The 21705-nt window shown below is 50.2% G+C and overlaps 1 protein-coding gene across 5 annotated transcripts in view; it reads right to left on the bottom strand.

The window, feature by feature from the left end:
• The window catches only part of atm (ATM serine/threonine kinase), a 35485-nt gene that overhangs the window by 2669 nt on the left and 11111 nt on the right, over positions 1–21705 (bottom strand). The window contains exons 22-61 of one of the 5 annotated variants that reach the window (XM_069189786.1): positions 21534–21664; positions 21280–21397; positions 20856–21026; positions 20431–20600; positions 19500–19743; positions 19289–19407; positions 18930–19056; positions 18547–18746; positions 17657–17831; positions 17321–17488; positions 16570–16702; positions 16092–16187; positions 15838–16006; positions 15224–15365; positions 14537–14707; positions 13970–14144; positions 13611–13716; positions 13364–13525; positions 13014–13122; positions 12838–12926; positions 12582–12684; positions 11989–12137; positions 11723–11827; positions 11486–11605; positions 10883–11117; positions 10413–10571; positions 9808–9927; positions 9431–9648; positions 7600–7807; positions 6880–7005; positions 5300–5458; positions 5045–5183; positions 4862–4941; positions 4485–4625; positions 3161–3277; positions 2508–2657; positions 1797–1962; positions 1384–1470; positions 784–898; positions 203–266 (exon numbers count right to left, since the gene is read on the bottom strand). In XM_069189786.1, coding sequence (XP_069045887.1) covers positions 203–266; positions 784–898; positions 1384–1470; positions 1797–1962; positions 2508–2657; positions 3161–3277; positions 4485–4625; positions 4862–4941; positions 5045–5183; positions 5300–5458; positions 6880–7005; positions 7600–7807; positions 9431–9648; positions 9808–9927; positions 10413–10571; positions 10883–11117; positions 11486–11605; positions 11723–11827; positions 11989–12137; positions 12582–12684; positions 12838–12926; positions 13014–13122; positions 13364–13525; positions 13611–13716; positions 13970–14144; positions 14537–14707; positions 15224–15365; positions 15838–16006; positions 16092–16187; positions 16570–16702; positions 17321–17488; positions 17657–17831; positions 18547–18746; positions 18930–19056; positions 19289–19407; positions 19500–19743; positions 20431–20600; positions 20856–21026; positions 21280–21397; positions 21534–21664 — 5736 coding nt within the window. The other 4 variants (XM_069189787.1, XM_069189788.1, XM_069189789.1 and 1 more) reach the window with 4 other exon arrangements.

Raw genomic sequence — 21705 nt, 5'->3', positions numbered from 1 at the left:
ACTGGCACATTGCTTTGGAAAGCACTCAGCAATGATCAACCCCCTCTGACACCAGGCACTGAAGAGTGAGGTGCCCACACGCACAAGATCCACAGACGAAAGGGAAGAGACAAGGTTTTGATGTGAAAGCTACAATAAAAAGAACTCAACACCTTGGACTCCATGCAGTGAGTTGACGTGTATTCTTCACAGAGAAACTTACCTCAACTATTGTGAGTAAAGCTTCGTGAGAGCTCCTCATAACCTCCATTGTCTTTTCACAGCACCTAAAGGCGAAGGAAAAAGTAAACAGCCTTTACACTAAAATGGCCTTCAAGTCTAAGCCTATGAATAGCAAAGCACCTGAGACAACATTTTAAAACAATGTTGTCATGGTGAGGTTATCAGTGCTTCCTCAGTGCCAGAGAGACTCCCCACACAGGTGTGCTAATAAGATTAAGAAGAAGAATCCTTACACTTATATAGTGCTTTTCTGGACACTCCACTCAAAGCGCTTTACAGGTAAAAGGGACTCCCCTCCACCACCACCAGTATAGCCCCAGCTGGATGATGTGACAGCAGCCATAGTGCTCCAGTGCACTCCCCACACACCAGCTCTCAGTGGGGAGGAGAGCAGAGTAATGAAGCCAGTTCAGAGATGGGGATTATTAGGAGGCCCTGGCTGGTAAAGGCCAGGACACTGGGACAAGACCCCTAGTCTTTTTCTGAGAGTCGGGGCCTCGGTTTTGTGTCCATCCGAAGGACAGAAGATTAGAGAGGTGAACAGAGAGAACACGCTCCCACCTCCTGAAGACCCCCTCCACTCCAGTGATCCCCATCCCGTCCACTATGTCCCGGGTCAGCCGGAAGGGTACGGTCTCCGGCGTGGGCAGAATCTTCCCCTGCTCAAACGCTACGCCTGAGGAGAGACGCAGGGAGCAAACAGAGAGAAGAAGCATATCTGGAAATTTTGTCCAATTTATTATGCGAATTGGAGGTTTTACAAGTTACGGTGTACATTTTACTTTTATTGTGATTTGAAATGCACTCATCAATGCGGATTCTGTTTAACCCTGAAATATATAAGTAGCGTTGCAGTTCTCCTGCACACACAACGGTATGAAACCCTCTTTGTTTAGGATTTTCAAAGATGGTTGAACAGAAGAAGTTTATCTGACCACAAGGCTTACAAGTAGTGCTTTACTGAGCGTCTTTACTTACAGGAAGCGTGAAAAAACAAAGTCAAGAATTGTTCCTGCAATGGTGACGACTATTTCTGCATATACTTAAAAACAAGCACATAAGACACTGCATCTGTTCTACTTTCTACCCGAGAACATTAAAGTCCAAGATACAACTGAACTACAAAACCACAGCAGCAGATTAAAAAACGGTTTCACCCACCTAAATCGATGTGCACCAGCTCTGCTGTCTGTTCGTCAATCAAAATGTTTTGGATATGCCTGTCCCCCAGCCCAACAATGTAGCCCACTGCGAAGAGAGCATACAGTAGCTCTTCTCAGGAATCGAGAACACAGACGGTGTTACACACGCAACAGAAGAGTAAACGACAAGATCAGGGAAGACAGCACTGAGAGCTTCCTATACTAATGGAAATAAAATAAACAAAACCATGAATTGGGGGCTGGTGAGAAAGCCATCGGTATGACACTAAATGGAAAAGAGACGCTCCATGAATGGAAGCACATTGCTGTGATCTCATGCAGCTCCGCAGACATGGCGGCCTGACACGCAGGGGAACCGCGGAGGTGAGCCCCCCAGTCCTGGAGAGCAGGCGTGCGGAGAGAGGGGCTCACCGATGGAGGACGTGGCCACGCTGCGGGTGTACGCCAGCCGCCTCTCCAGCCACACCGCCGGGTCCAGGAACCGCTCCATGCAGAAGTACCGGAACACCGGGCGGAAGTTCTGGCACACCTCCAGGAAGACCCGCAATCTGCCCTCGAACCCAGACTTCAGCGCCTCCTGCAGGGGACGAGTCACAGAGCCACAGCTCAGCACAGACATGGGGCTTCTCCAAGCTCCATGCCAGTTTGATCCCAGTTCGGTTTCCCACTGGGACAGCTGTGACTGGTGCTGAAAGTGCTGGGTTGAACCTGTCTGGACCCCTTAGGATTTCACATTCTGGAATCCAGTTCGTTTCTAGCCTGAAGAGGTTTAGTTTCTTTAACCTGTCTGTATATGGGTACAATATTCTATATGAGATAAAACAACCAAAACCGAAAACAAGATTCTAAATGACGAGTCTTACTTGTGTATTGCAGTGCTAGAGTATAACGTCCCTGGATCTAAATTGGACACTTTTTGCTCTACACACGAGACCCACTATGGGAAACATTAAAGAAACGTTCTGATCTGTTCTCCTCGCTGCCTTCAGGAAGCAGCTCAGAGGCTCGATCGCTCATGCCAGCGTCTGGCTCGGCCGACACTGCTGGTGCTATGGAAATGAGAGACTCGCTCAGCCTCCCCGAGCAGGGCACTCGTCCCCGGGAACCCTTCTGGAAACCTACATTCATCTTTCTCCGGCAGGCCATGCTGCTCCAGTCGTTGGGTCTGAACCTCTTATGGGCACCCTTCGAGGCGTCGACCAGGAAGTCTCCGAGCGGCATGGTGCCCGAGCACCACTCCAGGACCCCGCTGCGCTGGGAGAACGGCACCACCTGGGGAGAGGAACGCCACTGAGAGAAGTGCGGGATCCCTCCGGAGCGCGGCCGTCTTCCCGAGCAGGCCGTGCCGCAGACAGGGCCGGCCCAAGCTCATTGCACCCACGGTAAACACTGACCCATCCTCTGCAGCGAACGTGGGAGGCATCATCACACTTGCTCTCAGACTTGAGTCAGCGAGACTGAGGAAGTAACTGGCATCACTTAACAATCAGGATGTGAAAAACAGAGAAATAAAAGTGTCCCAAGAGATGAGTGACGCAATCGAATCTAGATGTGCTCTGCAGCACCACAAACAGCTCGTCAGGTGTGTGTCATGAATACGAATAGAACATGTGACTCGATGCAACAGCACTGTACCAAAGAACCCCGCTGCCCCACCCTTATCAGGAAAATTCAGCTAGGAGTTGTGCACTCGAAGAGGTGGTACAGCGTCATGACTCATGTTGCTAAATCTTTTTAAAACACAAGCATGGATCCAGCGATCAGGAGGTCTGTACCTTGTACCGACGGACTGTCAGCTTCCTCTTGCGTGTCTCCGAGTTGCGCTGCAGAAGCACGTTGCACATGTGGAACACCTGCTGCATGACAGCGTCCTGGCGCAGATCGTCCTGGCCCTGGCCGGGGAGAGATGAAGGCCAGCTGTGAGCGGGGGTTTCGGCCCTTCTGCGGCACAGACACACTGCACCACTGCAGCGCAGGCACAGGGGCCAGTCTTCACAGAATGCAACAGCCTCCAGGAGATGTGACATGACCAGAATTCCAGACAGCCCTCTCGCTTCTTTAACGTCTTAACAGCTGAGTCTGTCACTAGGGAGAGGATTATACCATTAATGCTAAAATTAACAAATAAAAGCTACCGTAACTTAAATCAGCACCCTGAAAGATATTTGTCAAAATCTACAATTTCACTGAGCTCTTTTCATGTTCGAAAAACCCAGTTTGAAGCTCATGTAGCAATAGCTTTCTTACAGACCTACCACAGAAAGATTTTTATGTAATTTAGCAAGTTACTACTAAGCCGTACTATTAAGAAATAATTATTATGGTCATATTAAAACTAGACTAAGACTTTTTATACATAAACATCCTTAAAAAGACAGGTCCTAAGTCCTGAAACCTCAGGGTTACCAAAGCACCTATAAATATGGTGAACAATACAGTAAAAGTATTTTTCTTTCCTGAAGCTGGACATTTTTAAGGAAATAAAAGAGAAAGGAAAATAAGCAAACTCAAGACAAGTATGGAACCAGAAAAGCTGTAAAAAAAGAGCTGATGAACTGACTCATGCTCTTGACTTCTGAGGAAGTCCTTTGTGAGGTAGATTTAACAACTGAAGGCTTTCGGCACATTTGCAAAACACTCTGTTAATAATTAACACCAGAATCAGCCCAGCTCCGAAGGGATGAACAAGCTGAACACACCACTCAGCTTCTCCTCCTCGTCAATTCAAATTCCAATAACAAAGGGGTGTCAGTGGTTTGACTGATGAATCAGTGCTGCCGAAGCAGAGAACAGCAAAATAGCAGAACATTTACAGACTCGGTCACTCCCTCCACAGGCGGAGAACCGAATCCCAGCATCCCCGCGCCGTGGGCTGTGCGGGCTCCCGTCACTCAGCGCTGCAGGTGCCCGTAGTGATGCACCTCTGCTGGAGAATCACTTGAAACACTTGGGCTTTGCATCTGTTGCAAAGGGCGGAGCGCACAGCTGAAGCCTGAACCACTACTCTAACCACTAGGCTCTGAAGTATTGGAGTTGGGACAGAACTGTCCAGAACCGCAATATCCGGCAGAGCTTGAGATAGATCTCCGGGGGAATGACCTTGACAAGCTGGCGCCGGTCTCTCCCGTCCGAGCCCTCGCAGTCCACGATCTTGGGGAGATTGACCCCCCCCGCCAGGTGAAACCGAGGCCGGAAGGAGCGGATGGTCACCAGGTCTTCGTATCGGCCAGACGGGTCCACCTGTGGGCACAAACGCGCTGCATCAGAGCCGCCCGTGGCAGGGAGGAGGGCTGAGATCAGTGGAAGAGGAACGGGCTGAGGTCTGCGTTCTGTGGAGACGTTCAGACAGGACAGGAATACAGCCAGAGCCCTCCTCCCACCCGAGTGCAGAGTCCTGCAGCGCGGCCCCAGCTCACTGTCTGCATGTGCTCACAGGCTGGGGCCCTGCTGTAACCCAGCCTGGCTTACTGGCTTACCTTCATCTCCACTGTGGGAATAACAACATCTTCCAGGTCCTTTATCCGGGTAATGGGCTGGTCTGCAGGGATCTGAATGCCTGCAGTACAGTTAGGAAGTCGTGATGAGTCAGTTTGTGAAGGCACTGTGTAAGACAGTATGCTGTTCTGATCAGAGCCAGCCAGCAGCCGGTGATAACTTACTCTTCTCGTTTTTGTACCGAGAGGCGTCCATGTAGGCTAAAGAAATGTAGGCATCACACAGTGTCTCAATCCCTTTGATCATCCGCGCTCTGCGTTTCCTAACAACATCGATGACCTTCAGCGCGACTGCGGACCGTTCCTGCCTCATTAAAATTGAAGGGTGTGAAAACCTCATTCAGCCACAATATGCTTCACTGCAAATCCCTGAATTCTATGTTTAAATTAGTGTCAGTTTCATAACCAGGTGGAGCCCACCTTGTCCAGCTGTGAGGTCTGTCGGGGGGTGCTCTTGGATATCCTCTTGCTTTTGGACGTCTCTGGCTGGGAGAAGGACTCGTCCTTGTCGGCGTTGACCAGCGCCAGGATGATGAAGACGGTGTGGTGTGGGTGGTCCAGGCAGACCCGGCTGATCAGCTGGCTCGGCCGAGAGCAGGAGAGAGGCAGAGAGGGCAAGACAAGCTGGTGAGTTCAGGCAGCAGAGAGCTGCCCCAGGGCTGCACAGACAGCACACTGATCAGCTCTGCACAAGCAGCCCCACTGCCCTATTGCTCCGTGTGCAAACAGCGGTGCAAACAGGACGCAGCCCTGGGCACCTCCACACACAGAACTCTCCGTGTCCCAGTGCGAGACAATATAATGTCTCATGGCAAGCTAATGCCATTAAGGAATCAAAAAAAATAACACTTCAAAATAAGCACTGCCATAAAGTGGTGACTGTCCAAATTTTTTAGCTATTTATATCACAAAAGCAAGACCCTAGAACATTTAAGAAGCAATACCATATAAGAAGAGACTAGTGAGTGTCTGAGTGCTGTGAGACTCTCAGGTAGAGTCAACCTTGTCATACAATTTTCAGCTTTCAAAAGTGTTACCACATGGACATTTTAAGTTTTATCAAACCTGAAGAACAGGAGTGAGAAGACCACTTCAACTGATTTTAATCCCTACATCCTTTATTGAGATAGCGGGGATGAATGCAAACAAAGGATCTTATTTCCTGAAGGGGGAAGGGTGGGAAAACAGCTCACCTTGCTGGGCCTGAAGTGGAATCTCCACCCGGGAGATAAGGACAGACACAAGAGGTTTCCTGTTAGGGACCAGAGCTGCTTTCAGTCTGGAAGCATAGCCTGGAGCATTCTACACTTGTGTTTGCCAATGATCAATGTACTCGGGGCCCCTGAACAGGCTGTTGTGATGAAAAGAATGTAATACAGCTTCTGTATTCGTGGCCATTTTGTCTTGGATTTCTGACACGCCCTCAGTGGGAGTAACAGTGTGTCACACACGCCCATAATAACCTTTTTTAATAATAATAATTCCTTTATTTATTTATTTTTTCTGGACACTCCACTCAAAGTGCTTTACAGGTAATGGGGATCCCCTCCACCACCACCAGTGTGCAGCCCCACCTGGATGATGTGCCAGCAGCCATAGTCCACCTCTCAGTGGGGAGGAGAGCAGAGTGATGAAGCCAGTTCAGAGAGGGGGGTTATTAGGAAGCCATGACTGGTAAACGCCAATGGGAAATTTGGCCAGGTCACCGGGGTAACACCCCTACTCTTTTCAAGAAATGCCCAGGGATTTTTAATGACCACAAAGAGTCAGGACCTCGGTCTTACGTCTCATCCGAAGAACGGCACCGTTTTATAGTACAGTGTCCTGGTCAGAACCATTGCCTGAAAGGTGCATCTTGATATTTCAGCAATGGCTGAAGAATTGAACATATATATTATTAAAACATTATTGCTAGGAGCTATAAGACATTACAAGGTGCTGGTCTAGGACACATTTCATTAAAGAAAAGACACCAGGCCCACACTGCCAAACCGTGTTACCTCTGTGAGGACATCATGGAAACCTGTAGCCCCTGCAGCGCCCCCTGGTTTCTTGGTTCCCATGCGCGCAGCCAACTGGTACATCAGGGGCAGGAACTTGTAGGACGGGATCTTCTTCACACCCTCCTGCAGTGCGAATGAAGCACACTCTTTCAATCAAGAGCGCTGCACAGTCAAACCAGCACGATCCCTGATGGAGCAGAGGAAAGGCACACGGTCTGTACCAATGCAGCCTTCTCTCTCACACACCGTGCACTGCTGCGTGTATCTTGCCAATCAGCTACTCTACAGCAACACCACCTCCCACTCTGGCACTCCCTGTCGCTGGCCTGCAGAAATCCCTGCGGTTCTGCTTCCTTGTGGAAACTAAAAGGTCAGTCTGCCTCAGTCAGACAGAAACTGCGCATCTCTATTCTGCAGAGCTGAAGCTGCTCGCCCTCCTGTGAAAACAGTTTTGTACGGTCAAGCACTAGGTGCAGAGGGACAAACGTCATGCATGAGATCGACGCTCCTGCGTCAGCACACTGATGCCAATGTCCCCAGGCACATGGAAATTAAAACAACTATCGTCCAGCATCTGCCTTCAGGCCTTACAACCCATGAACAATATGTAACCAGAGGTGGAAAGAGAAACTTTTGTGTTTGACCTCTGCGGAGTGCTTTCCCCAGGAGGACAAACGCCTTTTCTTGCTCCTCCTCCCCGCGGAAGGAGGGGCCTACCTTCATCATGTCGCAGACCTCCTTGACATCACAGTTCTCCAGCCACAGGGAGCACAGCCTGAACACCCACAGGTCGTGCTCTTCCCCCAGCTCCAGGCACTTGACGTAGTTCTGCACAGCCTTGCACAGGAAGCGCCGGCAGTCCGCCTGCAGGTTGGACAGGGCCTTCTCGTCCAGCTTCAGCTCCCGCTGGACCTTGACCGTGTACCTTGACACACAAGGAGAGCAGTCACACACTTTCTCCTCAGGCTCTGAATCTGCGCCCTGCTCTAGCTCAGCTCCAGCACTGAACCTGCAGCTCAGCTCCAGAGACTAGCACACCCAGCACTGAACCTGCAGCTCAGCTCCAGAGACTAGCACACCCAGCACTGAACCTGCAGCTCAGCTCCAGAGACTAGCACACCCAGCACTGAACCTGCAGCTCACATCCAGAGACTAGCACACCCAGCAATGAGCCTCCTATTCAGCTCCAGAGAATAGCAAACCTGTTTCTGAACCTCTAGCCAAGCTCTAGCCAAGCTCCAGAGACTAGCACACCCAGCTCTGAACCTGCAGATCACATCCAAAGACTAGTAGACCTGGATTTGCAATATAGACACTTTTGTAGACAACACTACAAGAGAAGCACTAGCATAGTACAGAAGAAGCTGCAACGGAAATTCAAGAAGACTTAAATAATATTCAAGACTGGAAAAACATTGGTTAGATGACATTTAATGCAGACGAGTGCCGAATGTCGCTTGCATGTAGCTAACACATGAACTACACAGATAACACATGAAAGAGTGAGCTTGCCAGAAGCTACTAACGTAAAAGACTAAGGTGTCCAATTTGACAAATCTGTTTCAGCTTCTAGACAATATGAGCAATCAGTAAAAAGGGCAAACAAAGTCAGGATCTTTAGATGAATTAGTTAAATTTAAATTTGAATGAAATACATCCTCAGGTTTAATGTATTTGCCTACTCTTACAGACTAGAAGAGCTCAATCTTTTCAACATAGAAGACCTGATTCAGAATCCCCAAAGGCCCTGCAGATTCAACAGTGAAACACGAACACAGGACACAGGTGGAAATGAAGTGCAGGTGCATGTAAAACCGAGAACAGGAAGGGTTACTTCACACAAAGGGCTACGGAAATGTGGAACAGGCTCTATTCTGCTGTGTTGTTGATGCTGATACTATCACTTCTTTCACAAAACAGTAGCTGAAACCCTAAGATCAATTACATACTAAAAAACAAACAGCCTTATCTTGTTTGCAAACTTTACGATATCATTACTTTCTTTAAACTGTATTTGCAAAACAGTCTAGTCACAACACCAGCATGATAGTGATTTCTTAAAGACAAACTCAACCCGCACGAGAATCCATGTTTCTTAGGCACTTCAGTCCTCTAGAAGTGCGGCAGCTTGCTCTGTTGGCTCCTGAGCAGTGGCCAGTGATGCAGACTCTTGTGAAGTAGAGCCCAATGAACCAGTGCCAGTGACGCACTGATACAGTGACGCAGTGCTGCAGTGCTCTGTGACGCACTGATACAGTGAGGCAGTGCTCTGTGACGCAGTGCGTCAGTGACGCGGTGCTCTGTGATATAGTGACACATTGCTACAGTGACGCAGTGCTCTGTGATGTAGTGACACAGTGATACAGTGACGCAGTGCTCTGTGATGCAGTGACACAGTAACGCAGTGATCTGTGACACAGTGATGCAGTGACACAGTGCTCTGTGACGCAGTGATACAGTGATACAGTGACACAGTGAAGCAGTGCTCTGTGACGCAGTGACACAGTGATGCAGTGCAGAGCACTGCCAGTCCATTTGCCCTGCTCACCTGTTGTTTGCGACTTTGTGCTCCCTCATCAAGTCCACCTCCTGCTTGGCCTTCTCCAGCAGGGCCTGCTTGTTCTCAAACTCCGACGACTTCATGTAATTGTCGATGCTCTGGTACTGTGCGTCCGAGAAGCGGGCAAGCGACAGGAAGGCCTGCATCTTCCCGCTCTGCAGCAGGGCGTTGGTGCCGCCCATGTGGTCCTCAATCACCTCCACTGCCTGCCAGACACACAGCGCATCCACACGATGACGACGACGGCAGCTGCTGTGACGCAGTGGCACGGCCAGGACTCGGTGTCACTGTGTCACAGGGCACTGCGCCAATGACAAACACGGGACGAGACCGCTAGACTCCCAGTAAATGAAAGAAAGCATCACCCTCTCCAGGTAGTTCTCCAGGATGACACCAGGACTCTCGAGGCAGGATTCGGCCAGCCAGTTTCCACTCAGCCTCAGACAATCCGCGTACATGGGTGCCAGGCTGGGGTTGAAGTCCACCTGCCGCAGGGAGGGAACAGCAACACAAATGCTCAGGAGGCTCCAGGCACAGGAACTACAAATCTACCCCACATTACAAATTACACTACATGATTAAAAGCAGGGCCTTCTAACCATCTGGACAACGTTTAAGAGAACCAAAGGCTACAAAAACATTTTTAAGAAGTCATTCGCTCTGAGTGCCATTATGCTTTTAAACTCTGACGTATGAGCCCCTTCAGAGCACGGTACTGACAGCATCAATGGGTACGTCACACTTGAATCTGGTTTTCATTGTATCGATATTTCAACTGAACTGGGTCTTTGATGTCCTCGATATTACACTGTTTTTATTGTCTCAGCGATGCTAAAGGACAATTTCCACTGTATGTGGACAATAAAATAAGGGTCTGACTCTAATGATGCAGAAATGATATTTTTGCATTTCAGAGGTGTAGAAATTGATGAAATGCCCTGTGAGACAGGGCCAGGTGTGCTGCGCTCACCTCATCGCCCAGTGTCTTGATCAGCTGTCTCAGGATGCCCAGAGCCAAGCTCTGCTCCCGTTTTGCCCAGAACACCTGGGCCTCCTCCAGCTGCCACATCGCCATGCCCGCCCTGGCGCTGCTGTCCTGCTTGATCCGCACCATGGCGCGCTCTGCCAGCTGCAGACACACACACGGCCCACAGGGGTCAGCACTCAGCACACCCTTCATTCAACACGGGCTGCTGTCCCGCACTGCCACCGTGCTCCACTGAGAGTTTCACAGAAATGGGCTGGATTTTTACTGTACTTCTGTGCACAACACAATCTAATTCAGAATCGGAGAAAGCAAAGGAACTTACACCTGAAGGCGTGCATGTCTTTTGTTCTCTTTACTTGCCCCTTCTACGCAGCACTGCCCATTTGAATTCAGTATTCCCGCTCTGGCCTTGGCTCAGAAAGCAGCAGGGATCGGAGCCCAGAACAGCGTACCTGTGTGTTCCCAGAAGCCCTGGCCAGTTTGGAGAGCTCCAGGAGCTGCGATGTGAGGGCACTGTGCAGAATCTCCTTCTGCTCGTTCTCCTTCTCCTGCTCCAGCAGGGTCTTGTGTACAGCTGTCCGCAGGGCCATGATGGGCTCCTGGAAGCTGAAGTCACTGTCCGCAAGGAGCTGGGAGTGTCGCTCCCAGTTCCTGAACACCTCTCCCAGCTCCTGAGCTGTCCCAAGGCTGCAGAGAGGAGAACACGCAGCCTGACTGCACCCCTGCCTGCAGCCATCACTCACCTCGACACAGAGGCAACGGCTTAAGGGCACAGACGCATGATGTACAACATATTTACTTTGCAGACTATCGTTTCATTACTAATTTTATTAAATATAAATAAGTTAAGCAAAGAGCACAACTAACGAGAAGCTACAGTAGTTCTCCTGAAATGACTTCAGCCAGCAGGAATTTCACTTATCAGCTCTTCCTTTCATAGGAACTATGACTTGCTTTCATAGTAACTGAGGAACACTCCATTCACTTTGGCAAAGTTTAATTCCTGGCAGACTTTTATATCTAATTAGTTGAATGATTGGACCTGACTGAATCACCTGGCGAGCACCTGCCCCACGCTCTCCAGCTCACTGATCCTCTGCAGGTTACACAGGGCGGGGTAGAGAGAGGACACTGCCTCCAGACTGCCCCGGCACAGCTCTCCCACCTCGGACTCCCTGCAAACACACCAGGACACCAGCAGGTGAGGAACAAAGACAGAAACAGGATTATAGACACAAAAGCCAAAGTCATAAAAATCAGGGACAAGGACAGAATTTCAAGTCAGTTTCTACCTGGCATCTTTCAGGATTTGGCTGAAAGCAGAAAACTCTTTGTCCCTTAAAGCCTGCAGCGTGCAGTACACTGACTCATGGAAACCAGGGCCAGTCTTATCGTTCCTGAAATAGAGAAACACTTATAAAAGCGGCTCCTCTACAGTCATCTACAGATCCTCAACATGCAAAGTTTCAGACCCCTGACCTGTGAAACAAAACGCACGCTGTCTACAGCTGGTCTATGAGCAATGCAATCAGACTGCAGCGGGCTGTGTGTCACCCACCTCTCCGAAGGCACACAGTCCCACTGCGTGTTCCTCCAGGCTGCCTGGAAGCTCATCTCCTGCAGCTCTGCACTCGCCTCCACGCTCTCTCTGTCAAGCCCGCGCAGGAACGTCAGCAGTGTGCTGCTCAGACCGCAGTTCTGCAGAGCCTGGGAGAGACAACAGCACACATCGCACACTGCACCCCACCGGCTCCTAACGATCGCAAGAACAGCAACATTTATTTCATGCAGGCAGCTGCGTCAGCATGCGTAGGCTGCAAAGAAACAAGTAGAGGTTTATTCCATGCTGAAAAGAGAAGAAAGGAGACACAACGGGTGCCAGAGAACCGAGCACCGAGCACACCCAAAAGAAGGCTCCACAGCCGAAACATTGCGTTTCCTTTCTTTTCCTTTCAGCATAGAATAAACCTCTCTACTTGTTCCTTTACTTTTATTTCATAATGTTTTTCTTTTCTTACGGTTTGTTAGTTACAGCTGCTGGACATGACCATGCTTAGCAGGATGGATGTGCAGGAACAGGCTGAAAGCCATGAGGAAGGACTGGATAGCCGTCCCTGGGGAAGCACGCGGCGGCTAGGCAAACCCCATTACCTGGATTATTCCCACCTGCCGCGTCACCTCGGGCAGGTTAGCGTGCAGGTCGTAGGAGGCGAGAGCTTTGCCCCAGAGAGCTTCGTGTTCATAGGTCCTGATCCTGTAAATAACAGTTGTTTATTACATTTCCTAAAGGAACACACAAAAAAATATTTGACTTTCATACCCATGAAGCTGGCACCCCACACTAACCTAGACAGACCCCCCCAGCGGCAGGGAGGTGAACACACGGTGCTGGGGCGCGGGTGGTTACCTGGTGAGAAGATGGAGCATCCTCCCCCCTCCACAGCCATACAGACTGTCCGGCTCCCCGATGCTTCTGTACACGTCAGTGAGGAGGTCCTGCAGGAGGCACCACAGTAAACCCTGGCCCGCTGTCTGCGGTGCGAACCGAGCTGGGCTAGTCCCACGCCTGTCCCTGCCTCTCACCTGCAGGCTAACGCCAGATTCCTCCCGGCTCTTCTCACTCAGGCTGGCGATGGTACAGCTCTGGCTGGGTTCTTCGAACTGTATTCTCCGAGCAGCCCCCGACACAGCCCTGCCGGGAGAGGCGAGCGCCAGGAATAAGAGCCGGCGGAGAGGAAGGGCTGTTCCTCCGCCTCGGTCACCAGCCGAGAAGACAAAAATCCACAGGTACTAAAACAATTTAGCGATCAGCTGGAGTTCAGGTTCGGTGTGTGTAAATGCTGCACTTGCTCTTCTCAGTGGCGTTATCATCTAACGAGATTAAAGAGGAAAACCACAACCATTTGTCTGCGTGGTTTCTGCCTGCACTGTACCTGCTGCTCTCCTCCCTGTCCAACTGGATCTTGTCCACGTAGATCTCGGCGTACAGCAGGGCGGTGAAGGGAGCAGAGCAGCACTGGGCGGCCTGGGCCAGCATCACGTAGTCCAGCTCCAGCCAGAAGTTCGAGTCACGCACGGTCCCATAGGCGGGGCCGCTGCCACGCAAGACAAACCTCGTTAGGAGAGGATGCCCGACGAGTAGGGCAAAGAGAAACCTGAACGATCAGCTACTTCACCAACCCCTCTCTCTCGATAGGCCTCTTCTGCCGCCTCAGGTAATCGATGACGGCGAGCATGGTCCGCAAAGACAGCTTATCCACGAGCCCTGGGCTTGGGCTCTCCGGCTCTGTTGGCAACACGGATTCAACCCGTTAGGTTGGAACCTCTACGCCAAACAACCATTTAGAGACCATCACTTACAGGCTTCGGTTATACCCTGAGAATCCGGACCTGCGGAAATGAACGAGTCTGGCGCACTGGAATGATGTGCCAGTAAATGGCTATAACTGAAAACCGAATATACGTGTTCAGATGACGCGGCCATTCTGCTCGTCTCTCTGTTCTGTGTGGAGGCTCGTCCACAGCCGCGCGATGCTCACCGGAGTCGCTGGGCGCTGGCGTGGTGGACCTGCTGGACACAGCCGCGGCCGAGAAGGAGGCGAAGAAGGCCTGGACGTGTCCGGACAGCAGGCCCCTCCAGGAGCCGTCGGAGTCATGCAGCAGGATGTCGTGGATGAAGAGGGGCAGGACCAGCTGGCAGAAATCCGTCTTCACCTGGGACAGCACAGACAGCAATCGCAAGGTCCCGAGCGCGAGCAGTGTCTTCACTCCTCTGTTGATTTACTATTAGGACTAACTTTGAGAATTTGACTTTTTATAGACCCAACTATAGAGCTGGGTGTTTGAATGAAACAGTTCGAGTGAAATACAACAAGGTCTCACCCTGCTCTGCTTTAAAACAACCACTAACGTCTTCTCCAGACTTAAAACTAAAATCAAATATCACTCCATTTTTTATTCAAGACCGTTACTTATATATTGTTTTTGATTTAAAATGTGAAAAGGTCAGTATAAGGTATTCTTGTTCTTGTTCGGGTATTCTTGTTCTTTATGTGTGTGCTTGAAGGTAACCCGGGCATGCTCGAGAGAGAGGAGTGACCCCCCACCTGACACAGGGGTCCCGTGAGCAGCAGCACCTCGCTCCTCACGCCCCCGCTGTCCAGCAGCGCCGTGCACAGCGTCCTCAGCCAGTCGTCATGGTGACCACGCCCCGGGACCCACAGCTCGGCGCTGTCCAGCTCCTCGCCCGACCCGGCCCTGCGCTCCACCTCCAGGAACTGCGCGGGACACAGAGCCACACCAGCCCAGCCCGTCAGCCACGGAGCGAGCAATACTGCACGCATCCCGCATGCTGCAGGACCTGACCAGCGTTCATTCTGAATTCACAAACACATGCTGTACCAGGAATAACTGAAAGCTGGGAATAACCATATCAGAAATGGTCGCTGTGCCACGTGTGGAAATACTTCATATAGTTCGAATGCAAAAGCTTCTAAACACTCTTTCACTGCAGTAACAGAAAGTGGTCAGAGCTCTTATTATAAACTATAAAACCTTCCTGAAAAAATGCTTGGATTCGGAGCACCATGGAGGATACAGCTTGTGTGTCTTCTTTGCTGTTCTCTGGCAAATAGCCTTTCGGTAACAAATCAAACTCATTTCAAACCTCCGCTGAGCTGCGCTGTGACGACGCAGTAAGAGCGAAGCCCTGGCAGTGCCAGTGTTCAGAGGGCAGCTTTGTCACCACAGCCCTTCTCCAATCCCTCTGGGACCCGAGCGCAGCCACTGCTTACCTTCTTTTTCGGTGGCCTGAAAGGATGGAGGTAGACAAGCAGGGGGTCGTTGCTGTTGCGGTGCTGCTCCCAGAACCGGGCCCCGGACTGAGTGGCTAACATGTTCTTCAGGCACAAGGCGGCCGCAGACCGCACCTCGATCCTGCGCAGACGGGCGCTGTCAGAACTCCCTCCCTCATGTTTTCATCCCAACAACAGCAAAACAGACTCTCGTACAAGGCTTTCAACACTAACGTGCCTTCTCTTTTTAACACCATTAAGAGCCTTTCAGTACAACAGCTTGACCACACAGTTCTAATGTACGGATTATCTGTAATATTACACTCATTTCATATATTGGAGCGGAGCAAGGTACTATCACTTTCTGGTCCCTACAAAGATCTGCATGATCAGAATATCATCAATGTCCTAAGCAACATAAAAATAAATTTGGCAGCGGTGTTGAACATGCGTGTCCTCTGTCCAAGTGCAGCTTATGGAGTGGATGTCCCAGATTCAGAGCAATCGTAACTAAATCTTTTGCTTTCAACGCCACAGGCAATAACTAACAGGAAAACAACAGCCTCCACAAACGTGCAGCTCGAAGCGGTTGTTGTCTTAGAGCAGAACATCACCTTTGGTCAGTCAGTGCGCTGTTGGCAGTGTTGAAAATGATGAAGATCCACTGGAGCTCTTTGTCTGGGAAGAGCTCCTGGGCTCGGCAGCGGAGCGTGTCCTTGTGGAGCAGGGAGATGGTGGAGAAGTTCACAGGGCCCAGCTCTCCCAGGCAGGCTCCGGCAGCCTCTGTGCAGAAGGAACACCAACAGGCTTGTGAGCTGCAGAGCAAGACCCTGTCCTTCTTCTGGAAGAAGTCAGAGGCTGCTCCTACCTAAAACATGGTTCCCTCCGGAATGGCTCATGGCCAGCTTGCACAGCTGAAGCAGGCTCATGACCAGCTTCGCCAAAACGCTGTTCGCCGGGTTGTCTGGAACACAGAAAGAGGGATGACGCCGAGTTTGAGAATCATGCACCGCTGAGTCCCTGTCCCTCCAGATCAGAGGTCTCAACCCTGGTCCTGGAGACCCTTCATCCAGCAGGTTCCGTCAGTCGCCATTAAATCACCAATTCCTAATGACAAGGAACAATTCTTTTCTAACCAAGAAGGGGTGATTTCTTAAATTAAACAATTTAGAGATCATTTATTAGCAACATCTAAGAATAGTTCAGCCCCCAAGGACCAGAGATCTCTTAACCGTGCAGATCATTTGCCTGAATTATCAGTAGATGTTGCCAATCTTTAAAAACACGCTGCCCATACGACTATCTGGATTGGGGCTGCCCGAGACCCCAGTTTTACAGTGCATTACCTTGGCACTCCTTCAGGAGTGCTGCCAGCTGCTCTTTACGCCTCTGAAACTGCCTCGTCAAGTCCTTCAGCCCCTCGAGCCTCGTCAGAGGAAGAGAGTCACACGGCGACACCGAGAGAAAATGATCTATCTCCTGCAAGAGGGACAGGCAGCGCAGTCAAACAGAAGCACACATCGCACAGAGCACAAGACAGGTCGATACTGTCCATAAATGTACAAAACACACAAGCAGAACATGACAATCACATAAAGTCACACGAACTACATGAAATCACAGCAGCAGTATGGGATACATAAATAGGTGGTGGGGGAAATACATTTACACACATTCAGTGAGCAGTTTTATTGCAGAGGGGACAAAGGATTTCTTATACATGTTTTTATGTGAATTTGGTAACCTATACCGTCTCCCTGATGGGAGTATTGTGAATTGATCATGGACTTTGAGTGTGGAATCAGGTGTGATGTTCCTTGCTAATCTGATAACTGTATCATGGTATAAGTCGCTAAGCTGGTGCTGCTGTTCCCCCAATTATTTTTCCTGCCATTTTCACAATCCTGGACAGTTTGGTTTTGCTTTTCAAACCCCAGGTTTCCATACCGAACTGTCATATTAAAACGCACTGTGGAATTAAATTGAAAGTACATTAAAAGCACTTTGATCTGCTTCTCCCTAATGATACAACAGGAGGAGGGGAGAGAACACTGCACTGCACTGCAGCTCCCGCGGCTGGGAAGCTCCCCAAGGCACCTCTCTCAGGGTGAAGGCTCCCCGGCTGTACTTGAGCTGCTGCTGCACCGCCCTCAGCTCTCGGAAGGCAGGCCTGTCTGGAAAGGGCTCAAGCAGTGGGATCGCTCTCTGCAGGTGCTCGTTGTCCTGATTTGTCACCACGAGGAACTCCAGCAGATTCAGAACCTGCTGGATCGAAGACGCAGAATGAGAAGCACGACCACCGGTTAACAAATTACAGTGCCGTGCCAGAGCATCGACTGGATTTCCGAGGAGATGTGTGGGGCGACAACCTGAACACCTCAGATTGGCACAAAGAGAAGACCGCGGCGACAGCCCCCTCCCTCAGCTCCTCACCTGCTGGCTGACTGTGGGCTGGCTGGCGACCAGCGTGGTGAGAGTCCCCACGATGACCTGCAGGTGGCTCTCCAGAGCATCGCCGCAGAACTGTACCGCCGTCTGGCACACGGCACCCAGCAGGTCACAGCACAGAGAGAAGCTGCGAGCCGTCACTTCGTCCAGCTGGGCAGGCCTGTGTCCAGGCGAGGACATGCAGAGAGACACACAGGGCATTGTCCATTTGCTTGTGGAGAGAGACACTGACTAAAACAAACCACGAGAGGAAACTAAAGGGTTAGCATGATAATATCACAGTGCTTGTTTGGTTTGAGAACGTTCCTGACAAGCACAATGTATTTATTTTATATTGTTATAGGTTTGCCCATACAGAGTGGCCATTCTACAGCGTGTCGCACTGTTAGCACACTGCGGGTGCTGTAAAGGGCTCATTCCACATGAAATCAATAAAACACCGCCTGGCCTTGACTTAACTGCTTTTAACAAAAAGATTCCAGTACTACTTGCCCTTGGAGAAATAGTCAGACTGACTGCTGGACCTGCATGGCCAACCATCCAAGACACAGACATCCCCGTCCTCACCACAGATACGCACAGGAGCTGATTAACAGGGTTGCCAAACACATTTACATAATCAGTGTTAAATATCAGTTCTGAAAATTAGGACACCTCTTGACCTATTTTTTCATTCTTACGTGATGTAGCTTAGACCCTTGCAGTCCAACCATTTCCACCACTAGCGAATTCTTGTGGAAACTTCTGTTAGGTTATGAAGGAGTGAAGTCGACAGGCGGCTGGTTTCACGCAGAATGACCCCACGGCCTGCTCTTCTCTGCCCGCGTGCCCACGGCAGCCCGGCAGGTCCTGACCCCTGACCCCTGACCCCTGACCTGCGGCCGAGGAAGTGGATGAGCGTGTAGATGACGTCTCTCAGCACGAAAGCCCAGGCGCCGCCCAGCCCATCCTTCACTTCCTGCAGCAGCATCTTCACGAACAGCCAGTACATCAGCAGGATCCGGTGTTTCTCGTAGGCGTTGCTCGTGTCCGACGCCTTCTTGCAAATAGCCAGGAGGATCTTCTGGATCGAAATCTGCAAAAAAAGAGCAGGGAGTGTGCCCGCTGCCAATAACACCTGATTGAATCTAAAACAAAATGACTAACTTTATTAACCCTAGGTCATTCTCATAATTACAGTTCCAGTTTGACACTCAACAGTATGACACGAAAACTCAGAGAGTAATATTTCACAACCAGCACTGGGGGAGAAACTCACGGGATTCTTGGACAGTATTGCCACCAGAGTCTTGTTGGTGCTGCTGTGGCACCTGCTGAGGTAGTCCAGCGTGGCTTTTATCACATACGAACTGAAGTAGGGGGGGTTAGGAGCAGGATCCAGTTCCCTTAACAAAACAAAAAGATTAAACACAAACACGGGAAGCTTCTGCAAAGCATTTGAACAAAATACTGCCATTCATCAAACACCTTTCATTCCCTAGGCCTTTTTTCCAAATGATCTCTTATGTTTATATTACACTGTACTTGAAGAACCTAGAAAAACACATGTCTCCATCAAAGGAAAGACTCCAACAACACTGTCCTAATTAACGTCTGCAATGGGACACTTGTATTTACCCGATAAACCTGCTCAGCTCTCCCCTCTCTCCGGCCTCTTCGTTGCCGTTCTCATACAGCGTCATTAGCAGCTCCACCACGATCTCCGACAGGTTGCTGTGGATCAAGCTGTCAATTCTCTGCAGGACACAGACAGGGTCATGTGTAGCAGCAGCGTGGAACAGGAAGTGCATGTCATGTGACCCGGCCCTGGCCCCGCCCCCTGCCCCACCTGCTTTCCCAGGCAGTCGCTGCCCTTCAGCAGCTCGTACACCCTGGAGGCCTTCTCCCTCTGCTGCGCCGTGTGAGCATCCTGCCCCGGCAGCGCGAAGAAGGGCAGGATGTTCACCATGATCTTGGGGAAGCAGTCGGCCAGCAGCTCCTTCCAGTCCTTCTCGATCTGCCTTCCGATGGCCTTCACCTGGTCAAACTCATCCAGGAAGACCAGGTGCGGGACGAGGACATGGTAGCATGAGCTGAATCGCAGCAATGCAGGGGTTAATGACGACAATTCATTTGTACATTTTCCATGTGCACAAGTTTAAAAAATAAGACTTTACAAAATCAGGTTCATATTCTACAGAAATTGATTCTTCATGTATTCCTCATATGGAAGAGCTGGACCTGTGAGTGCTGATCTACCCAGGGTAACTAAGAGTGCTGTAAGGAAAATGACAATACTCAACAGCTAGCGATGGCAAGTGCCCTGTTCTAACTCCGTGTCAGATTTTACTGCAGGTCCGTGACCAGAACACAACAGCGACTTCAAGCACGGTTTCCCATGTGACCCTGCAAGGGGTTCACAATGCTTCTTCCAGTCCCGTTTCAAAGACTCTGACTCGAGAGACTCAAGAGAGCCCGGGAGCTGTCTGGTGATCGGCGCATCGTTGCAACACGGGTCTCAACACGCACCACAGAGCCAGCAGACATCCGGTCTCTTCCAGACCTGGCACACACAACCTTCCCCACTAATGCCAGGTTCATAGATACTGTTGCATTTTAGGTATTAAGTAATTTTCCCTCGATAAATTACAGCCAGATATGACAAATCCACTTTTAAACTGTCAGCATTCAGCTACAGCTCTTAGGCTGGCGCATGCAGTCCCTGTGCTCTAGGGAGCCTTCACTCTGAAGGAGGGGGAGAGCTGGCAGAGTGCAGGTACCTGTAGAAGTCCTGCAGGGAAGAGCAGTTCAGCAGCACGTAGGGGAAGGCGGGCAGACTGTACTCCGTTCTCTCTTGCCCAAGCCACTCGACAATGAGATAGTGCAAATGCGAACTCACGAAGCTCTCAGTGCTCCGGCAGCTCACCTTCTTCGAAACAGCTTCCAGGACCTACAAAGCCATACAGATCAGATATCCACCAGATTTTTAATTTGACATATCAAACTTACGAATTATAAGTTTGTTGGTGAGAGTGATATTCAGTATTGGACTGTCCTAGTGTCCAATGAGTTAGTGTTCTTGGTGTTCTTCTCTAGCTGTTGTGAAATCTACAGATACAGGATTTATTTTGGTTTAGACAAAAAAAGCTGTGGTGCCAGGTGTCAATGTGCATGTTTTTCTGACCGTCCAGTGCTAAGATCTCACCTTTTTAATGAGCTGCGCCTCCACTGCATTCTCCTTGTGAGACTGGAAAAGCGCAAACAGGGCCTGCTTCTCACAGACAGGACTGCAGCACATGACCACAGAGATGGTCTTCAGCAGGGTGGCTTTGTGGTTCAATTTGCCATCCTGGACCTCTTCAGACGCACAGTCTCTCTGGAACACACACACAGGAGACTGCAGACAAGAAACAGGGCTGCACAAGAACTACTCTTCTGTGGGTTACAAGAAATCTGTCTGTCTTATTAAGAGAGACCTCTCCCAAAAGCCTATTTCTCCAGGATCTCTCACAGGAGGCTAATGTAAGAGGATCCCCCACTCTCACAGCCTCCCAAGAAGACACACAAAGAACACCAAATCCAATATGAAATGCATATTGGTAGGCATTAGCTATAATTCAAAACCCTACCTGAATTTTAATTCCCTCTTGTGCTTTTAGATACACATTTTCAAAGGCACTCTGCTGGATTTTCAAAGGAAGCATTCTTCTCTTGCCATGACTGTGCCTCTCAGTCTCCTGAAACAGTCTAAAAAAGGAAGAAGATGTCAATTTTGTATATTTCAGTCTCAGGTCAGTAAGATTTTGTAGCTTCAAATGAAATCCTGCCGCATGCCAGTCTGACTGGACTGAGTAACGGCTCCACGGCCTCCTGCAGTACAGACCTGTCCAACGACATGGCCGCCAGCATGCGCACGTGGTGGTGGGCGTCGGCCAGGTAGAGTGGCAGGGCGGCGGCCACAGACAGCTCCTCCTCCTCCATTGAAAGGACCGCCCACTGGCAGCGGGGGTCTGCCTGCCCATAATGAACAGCGATGGCAAATCAGAGGGAGCAGA

This window comes from Lepisosteus oculatus, chromosome 5 (assembly GCF_040954835.1).
Source record: "Lepisosteus oculatus isolate fLepOcu1 chromosome 5, fLepOcu1.hap2, whole genome shotgun sequence".
NCBI classification, from domain to species: Eukaryota; Metazoa; Chordata; class Actinopteri; order Semionotiformes; family Lepisosteidae; genus Lepisosteus; species Lepisosteus oculatus.
Note: the sequence above shows the minus strand (reverse complement) of the source record. Positions and strands in the feature narration are given on the sequence as shown.